This window comes from Enhydra lutris, unplaced genomic scaffold (genome assembly GCF_002288905.1).
Source record: "Enhydra lutris kenyoni isolate GAN:26980312 unplaced genomic scaffold, ASM228890v2 scaffoldscaffold24, whole genome shotgun sequence".
Classification (NCBI taxonomy): domain Eukaryota; kingdom Metazoa; phylum Chordata; class Mammalia; order Carnivora; family Mustelidae; genus Enhydra; species Enhydra lutris.
The window spans coordinates 12,720,722-12,729,685 of NW_019154108.1; the positions used below are offsets into that span (position 1 = coordinate 12,720,722).

At 40.5% G+C, this 8,964-nt stretch overlaps 1 protein-coding gene across 1 annotated transcript in view; it reads right to left on the bottom strand.

Moving 5' to 3' along the window:
• LOC111150840 (lysophosphatidylglycerol acyltransferase 1) overlaps nt 1-8,964 on the bottom strand; it is a 122,969-nt gene that overhangs the window by 75,089 nt on the left and 38,916 nt on the right. Inside the window, exon 2 of the mRNA XM_022508468.1 lies at nt 7,623-7,887. Within this exon, the coding sequence (XP_022364176.1) occupies nt 7,623-7,860 (238 nt within the window). The 5' untranslated portion in view covers nt 7,861-7,887. The remainder of the gene's footprint in view (nt 1-7,622; nt 7,888-8,964) is intronic.

The following is an 8,964-nucleotide window of genomic DNA, read 5'->3' on the forward strand; positions in this document are numbered from 1 at the left end:
TGGCACAGCATTCACTTAGAGATACCATAAGAAAAATGGCAGAAATGAGCAGCACAATGTACTAATTGTAGAAGGATGTTCACTAGAAAAATATTATAATGTATAAGATAAAAACTATAAATATTCTTGAATGAATGTAAGAAAATCAGTAAAGTTACTACCACATGCATAAATATAAGAACTCAAGGAAGAAATGTCTAGACAAGAGGAACAGTGAAAGCATGAACTGGAAGAACTCAAGAAAGAATACACAAACCCACCACAGAAATGAAGAAGAAACTGAAATGCGAACAAAGAAAAGAGATATTGCGTAAGGCACCATAAGAGACATTAAAGACAAATATACACAACATGAAAAAGTTTTAAAATGATTGAAGAGAAAACGACAGATTTAAAAAAGATACACAAAGGGAGATCCAACAAACATAAAATCAGGGTCACCAAAAGAGAAAACCAAAACAAGCAAATGACATAAATATTCAAAGATATAATTAAAGAAAACTTCCCTGAAATAAAAATAGATTTAAAGTACATAATAAAAGGGCACACATGTGCCAGCTTATCTTATACCAGCATATCTTAGTAAAATTACTAAATATTAGAGAGAAAGAATCCTTTGGGCAGATAGGCAAAAAAAGATCCAATCATTAATATGGGGAAAAAATCCAAGATGGGTTCAGACATCTTCGCAGCAACACATAAGGTCAGAAGACATTTGTATACACCTATATTACTTAAGGCAAACGTGAGCCAAGGATTTCTTTTTTTAAGATTTTATTTAATTTGACATAGAAAGACACAGCAAGAGAGGGAACAGAAGCAGGGGGAGTGGGAGAGGGAGAAAAAGGCTTCCCACCAAGCAGGGAACCCAATGTGGGGCTCAATCCCAGGACTCTGGGATCATGAGTTGAGCCGAAGGTAGGTGCTTAATGACTGAGCCACCCAAGTGCCCCTAGCCAAGGATTTTATTGCTTGCTAAGCTGTCCTTCAAATGTAAGATAAAAAAGAAGGTTCTAAACATGTTTGTAAGAATAATATTCTCATATCATTGCCATGATTCTTTATGGAGAAATTACTAGAGAATGAACTTCAGCCAACCAAAGAATGACTGGGAGAAACTGCAAAAGTGCTTGGGTGAGCATTATACATATATTTAACTGAAGAATTAGGACTAAAACAGAAGGAGGTAGAGTGATAAACAGAACATAAATATTATAGGCCTTGACAATACACAAATGCAAATAACAAAAAAATTGGGAGAAAGCAAACAGGAAGTGTCATAAGCTCACTGATTACCTTGACATAATAGCAAGGAGTCAGTGGATAGTCTTAAAGCTCACAAATCAAGTACTAAAGTACAAGCATACATAATACTACAAATGCAAATACTATCATGAATAAATACTATTGCTATTGACTAAGATTTGGTGATGGAGAAGAAAAAGGGGAAGAGAGAAGATTTAAACAGAATATTACCTTTGTTCCTTGAGAATAACCAAGAGTTACTATCAGAGAACCAAGAACATCATTTAAAGCAACAAGACTAAAATACAAACCTACCTAAATATCACAACAACAAAACTGCAAAGAAAAGCAGACAACACAGTGAAAGAACTAAAATGTGTGTGTGTATATGTGTATGTATGTATATATATATAGAGAGAGAGAGAGAGCAGAAAACATAAAATAAAATGCCAGAGCCCAGATAAAGCAAATCTGACATATGAATAAATGTAAATAGATTCAACTCATACGAAAACAAAGAGATTTACAAATTTACTCATAAAGCACCTGGGTGGCCCAGTTGGTTAAGCATCGGTCTTCGGCTTGGCTCATGATTCCCGGAATCAAGTCCCACATTAAACTCCCTGCTCAGCAGGGAGTCTGCTTCTCCTTCTCCCTCTGCCCCTCCTCCCCGCTTGTGCCCTCTCTCTCTCTCTCAAATAAATAAATAATGAAAATTAAAATTAAACAGATGTTCTTAAAAAAACCAAATTTACTCATAAAGCAAAACCTAACTCCATGTTGATTACTAGACATACATCTAAATCAAAGTAATTTTAAAAGTTTAAAAACAAAAGGATGGGCAAAGAAGTATCAGGCGAACATAAAAAGAAAGTAGGAAGTGTTTTCCCCAGCTCTTTCTGACTCCAGCGTCTGTGGTGGTAACCACTACAAACACTGCAAATACTGCTTCAGGTTTTCCGTAACAGGGCATACGGGTATGTGTGCATGAATGAGTATCCTCTGTACTAAAAAAACGGATCTAAATTAACTACTCAATTATATATGATCTTTGAAATAAGACCAGATATCAAATTTAGAGTACTACCAGATTGCTGAGCTTAAAGCATTAAATAATATTTACATTTAATGGTGTTTTTCCATATAAAAATCAAAACGCTGTCCTGAACACTCCTTTCCTGGATTCATGTCCATGATGCCATGGACACAACATCATGCAGTAAGTCCTCACTTGGATGGCAATCTAGTATAAGCACTCAAGAACTAAAATCCCAGTTGAAATGTTGTTCTCTGTAAGGGTAGAGATTCAAGGAAGTGGTATTTCGTTAATTTCGTCAAAAAGTACACTACAAATAGAAGCAAGACTTTTTCTTAACCTCCTGCAGAAATCCCTAGCTATGACATTGTTTTCAGGTGTTGTAGTTTTGGAAAGAGATTTCATGTCTCAGAAACAAAAGGGCAATATGGGTAGGGAAGATGAAGAGACTCCAGGAATATTATATAAAGGTCAATAATGACTCTGCCTGTGGCAACATCAACTCAGCGCTCTAGAAGTTAACTGTGACGCTCGGTGTTTGAATTTCAAAACCAATAACAAAAGGAAGGTATTGTTATTACACCAACCTGGTAAGCCTGTTGTGAGCATTTAGTGCCTGAAATCTTCAGGACCCTGCCTGGCTTATACTTAGCTCATATTACCATCATGAAGATCCAGAGTTTAAACTGACATATTATGCAAAAGTCTTTTAAATCTATTATAATTACCGATTATCCAGTTAGCCCAACAGAGAAGTATCTCCCTAATGGGAAAAAAAAAAGGCATTTAAAGCCATTCAGTCCCTAAATTCCCTATTCCCTGTCGGCTACCACCTACCACTGATGCGAGATCAGGAGCCCTTCCTCTTTAATCCCATGGTACATGTCTATGCGACCATTCTACCAGGATGTTTGTGCTGTTGGTGTACCGACTTCCCCACCAAGGCGTCTGCGAACTCCTTAGAGACAGCCTCTATGTCTTGTGCACCTCAGCACCTCCCGACACCTGTTCCCACACATAACAGAAGCTCAATAAAGGTGTGTTAAATTAACAAATGTGATACCGTAAGAAATGGATATATATGCATATATTTGTATGTGTGAAAAACACCATCCAGTTCAGGGTCTGTGTTCTGCGGACTGCAGTGCCCTTGCTCTCTGATGTTTCAGGAAGGTAGGCAGCCAAGGCACCTCAGCTAGGACCAAGAAAGAAAAAAGCAATCATTCAAGAAACCCGTAAGGGGCGCTCTGTGAGCTTCAGGCAACAGACTAGGCTCTAGGGTTATAAAGTCCACATTTCCATCTGTAAAGAGCTCCCAGCCCCATGGGCACCTAGCAGCTGAGGATCTCACCCCCCACTAGGGAGCAGAGATGTTAAAGTTAAAACCAGATTAAACCAATTCAACTCCCAGTTCTACACTGCAGTGCTCTTTCCACTAGAACAATGCCTTTCAAATGTTGAGAGGGCTCACAGTAAAAAACCCATTCTGTAGCACTCCCTACTAGATACACACACGAATGATCTTTTCATCTTCACTCTATTCTATTTCACTTTTTTTTTTAAATGTTCAACCAGACACTAAATGGCTTATGACTCAAAAGTGGAAAAATACTGCTCTAGGAGATATATTTTTAAAACTTTCTCTAGAATTTCAACATCAGATATAATTCCTAATAGTTTTTCTCATGCAATGAATTTGTACCACAACAAAAATAAATAAATAAGACGCTATCAGAGACTCAAATAACCGACAAAGACTAACAGAGTCATGACGGCTGCCACTTGGGGAATGGGAGGAAGCTAAACCTATCTCTGTCACCTTTCCCTAAAGCCATCAATCCAAGGGAGAGAGCATTTGCTAGGCAAAAACAACCTAGTGGCAAGCCTCCTGACACCCCAGCTCCTTTCCAGCCAGACTATGGCCCAAAAAACTCTTATCCTATATAGAAATTCTGGAGCTTCCACTTACAATGAATTTTTTTTTAATGATTCTGTGTAAGAGACTTTAATGAAATGTGTTTGGATGAGGAACAATGAATTTATTAAGATAAGTGAATGAAAATCAAAATAAACTATTTGAAACACATTTTACTTAAAAAAAAAAAAAAAAAAAAAAAAACTCTCTCTGAAATTTGCCAGTCCTCACTTCAGTTGAGGGGAGAAAAGTGTAATGATTTATCCCAGATCTGAATAAAACATGCAGAAATGGATCATTAATTACGTTATATGTCTTTTGGTTCGCTCTCTGAAATATTAGGGCAAAGGCAGTACACAAATTTTCCTCAACATGAGATGTTTGTACAACACTTGCCATGAAAGGAAATGTGGCAGCAGCAATCACCATTACCTAGTAGCAAGCTAGAGATGAAAACCCCAATGTCACCAGAATTCTTTCAAAAATTGTGTTCCCCTGGAAAGTCACAAACAGGCAGCAAGACCAGAAAAGCCCTTTCTCCATGTTCTAGGTCCACAGGCAGTACTCCAGCTCTGAAAACACCAAGTATAAGAATATTCATTCAAGGTCTTGGGCTGACTAGCCTCACCATTCGCCATCCAAGAAGCAAGTCTGAGTTTATAGGTCTCATTTTTGTGACATTTTATAAAAGACAATTTTTTTAAAAAGCGTTAATAAACCTTCCTGTCTTCCCAAGAGAAACGTGCTTAGAAAAATATCCTTTTTATAAAGATAAAGTCCATTTTCCGAAGAAAAAGGAGAAAGGCATACTATTTGTTAGACTTGCCCAATAGAACTTTCTGTGGCAATGCAAGCGTTTTGTGTCTGTGCTCTCCAGTACAATAGCCACTAGCCACCCAGGACCGAGCACTTGAAAGGTGGCTGGTGCAACTGAGAAAGTGTATTTTCAATTTTATTTCATTTTAATTAATTAAAATTTAAACAACAGCATTTGGCTAAGTACCTACCAGATGGGATAACATAGATTAGAGAATCAATGTAAGCAGCAGAGCTGGCTAGCTGACTTGTCTCAGACTGAATATCACAATTTGAAAAAATGATATTCAATATCAATATTCAATTTTCAGCTTCCCTATTAACATTTAATTAATTAAGTTTTCCTCAGAAGTGGTTTTTCAACAGTTCGGCAATTTTTATTCCAAAACATGAACATCCCAGATCTGCTGAGCACAATTCCTCTGGCAATGTTCAATTTTCCATCTGTGAAACTTAAGCAGAGGGGAAGGGAAAAAACTGAAACCCACCTTCCTCTTGATACAAAGGGAAGAAATGGAACACATAATCCAGACCAAATGCTAATTTAACCTTCTAGGCTCTCTCATGGATACATCTGCTCATCAGCCCCTGCTTGTGTTGCTTCTTTAACCCAGCTGTGGCTTTCCACAAAAGTCTTTCCTACATTTGTTTGACCTCTTGATTGCGTTCCCTTGTGATCAGGCCATGACCATGACCACCACCTATAGGAAAACCAATTAAAATATAAACACTAAAATATTCTCTATTTAAGTGGTCAGAATGCAGTAGCCTGAAGGGAACAGATGCTTCAGAAAGACTAAAATATGCAGATCATGCCAAGACCACTTTCCAAGCAGGTGGCAAAAGAAAACTGCGCAGTTCCATAGTCAGCGAGGGAAAGACAACGCAAGAAAATATGCTCAGAAATGCGTTGCGGCCATGCTGTGGCCAAAGAATAACTAACTTCAAGCAGCATCACTGCACTCAGTATAGTCTCAAGGTCAATGCTGAATGTTGTTCAGCTTTTCATCATGCTACAGTCTATACACAAATAAACCACGCACACGAGCACAAGCGTTTCACTATTTCATTGTTTTTAAGTAGAATGAACTTCTAGAACTTTATCTAAAAATACTGTGAGTTGATTTAAAACCAGCAAAGGAGTAGGTTACATGCAGAGCAAAATCACTAGTACCACATACCGTATTTGGTGATGCTTAAACTATACAGAGCAAAGCAATTCTAAGATAGCAGTGTAACTCAGGTAAGATTTCAGCATCATAGCTGAGACTTCATTTTTTTCCTCTACCACTACCACTACCACCACAAGGTCTTTAAAAAGAACTTAGAAGCTCACCTACTCTATCCAAAGAGTATCAGGGTCTCAATGAGACCCAGAGCAATGCATACACTAGCCTGGGAGCTTTGGGTCTTGCAGAATAACAAACAGCTTTGCCAAAAGGAAAAAATGCTCCATTTAGGGCAAATGAGAGCACTCTGACCTAGCAAGAGTCTGTTAGACTCCATAAAACCTAAGCATTGTCAGTCCTTTTCTTCTGAGCATGGATAAAATCTACAGATGCAGCCTGGGCAGGAAAGGAGGAGACAGAATTTAAAATGGGAACTGCCATGCTGTTTGACCCTGAGGAGTAGCCTCGTACCCTCCTCACTCTTTCAAGCTATGTACTACAGACTCCACTGACCGCAGCATCTGCGGCATGGTCTCTAAGGAAGCTATCAATTATAAAATTCTATGATAAAAGCCTCAATGTCTAAGACAAGTGCTAGAAACCTCAATGCTTTTTTTTTCTCATCATCTTAATTCTTAGGGGAAAAAAGTCAAATAAATGTAATAAACAACACAGAATTTTCACAGCAGAGGCCCAAGTTCTCAAAGCACAGAAGGCTTATAAACAGAAAATAAAAATAAACACTACTTCTCATTTAGTTCTTTAAAAGTCCGCTTCAGAATAGCATTACTCCTGTGCCCCAAAATGCAATTTAAAGGCAGAAATATAAATCTACTTAAAGACACCCAAAATATAAATTAACATAGATAAAACTTAATTCTTATATTTAAGTCTCATACAAATTTATGAGATTAAAATATAGATTCCAGTAAACAAAAGAAACATACGTAAGAGAAAAGAAAGCCATGTTTTGCTTGACTTAAGGTGTTAACACAGTACAATACGACATTAAATGAAAAAACTTACTAAACTATCTCAGTACAAATATGGCTCAGTCCTTCTTCTAAATTCCTACTATATTTATGGGCTAAATATGTTATTTCATTTTACAAGCCCTCAAGTCCTATATAACCCACTCCTATTTCTCTAGGTGAGTTTTGGCAAATGGGTTTTGATAAATGTCAAGCACATTAAAAACATATTATTTAACAGATTTATCAGTATATAACTATGAAATTACGCATCTGAAAATATCATCCTTCCTAAATTGGGATTCTGAAAAAAACTCAACAGAACTGTTTTCTATTTTTTTTTTTACAAGCCAAAGCAGCAAAGCATCTTTCAACCCAAAGTGTAATATATATTTAATCATGGCTCCTGACTTAAGCATAACATTACAAATTGTTTCATACGCATTAAACAAAAGTGCTCACGCTCTTACCTGTATATCCAGCATACCATCCCCAAGAAGCCACCATTCCTAAAAGCCATTTATACATGATTCCTTCAATATACCAGAACCGCTTACTGTCCAGCAGTCGAAGGGGCTGAAGTATAATTACATAGCAGATGTAGGATAAAATAGCAACCAGGTTGTTGGCGACCATGAAGGCAAACCTCATCAGGGCTTTCACCAAGATCCAGCCCAGCCACGGAGCTTCTTCCAAAGTCACAGCCATGCTCACATTGGCGTCCGTCCTGTCTTTCTGAGGTGAAAGAAACATTCATTTAAAAAGGAATATGGATTATACACATCCAAACAGTCACCAACACAGAAATCCGCCTCCAGCACAAAAACACCAGGAAAGCCAAGGATCTAAGCTTTCCCGGTGTAGTACCTCGGTGATCTCTCCGGGAAATTCCAGAGGGGGACAGAGAGCGAGGAGGAGGAGCCGCACAAGGTCAAGGGAGCTGTTCGCAGAGGCACAGGGTATGTCATAATATATTTAGCAAATGATAATACTATTCCCACTAACTAATCAGCGGCTGTCCCCGCACCGCGCCTCACTGCAGTCTGCTGTGGGCACTTTCAGGAAGAAAAACAGACCCACTTGCTTCAGACAGCCTCAGTCTCCCCAAACTGACGACACGAGTGACAGAAGGCTGTTGCAGGGACCCGATCCCCTCTCCCAGCTATGAGAACCGGGGTACCCGCACCACCCCCATTCCTGGACATCGGTCGTGCCTTAGAAAGCTCTCTCGCATTAGCAGAGTTATGCCAACAGTGTTCGTTTGCGGCAAAGGGGTTTTTGCCCACCCCCCTCTTTTTTTAGGGGAAAAAGGAGAGGGGCCTAAAAAAGAGGGCAGAAAGGTGAGAGGAAGAAAGTAGGGGCTCACCCGGCGAAAAGAGGAAGGACGGGAGTAGGGGGAGGGGAGCAAAAGCCAGAAGGAGGTGAAGGCACCGGGTCCACGGATGAGGAGAATGAAGTCCCCGAGCAGAGGGCAGACGAGCGAGGGGTGAAGGAAGAAGCGCGAAGGAAGAGGCGACGGCAGTGCTCGGGGGGGATGGGGGGGACGAGGGGCGCCCGCAGCGGTTTCCGCCGCCCCGGGAAGGGGTCGCGGCGGCGGGGGCGGCCCGCGCGCCGGGCTCACCTCGGCGGGTCCGCGGGGCCCGCCGCGCAGCACCGCGCCCCGGGCCGCCAGCCCCCGGCCCCGCTAGCCCCTGCGCTCCACCGCCCGCCGTCCGCACCCGCCGAGGTGAGCCCGGCGCGCGGGCCGCCCCCGCCGCCGCGACCCCTTCCCGGGGCGGCGGAAACCGCTGCGGGCGCCCCTCGTCCCCCCCC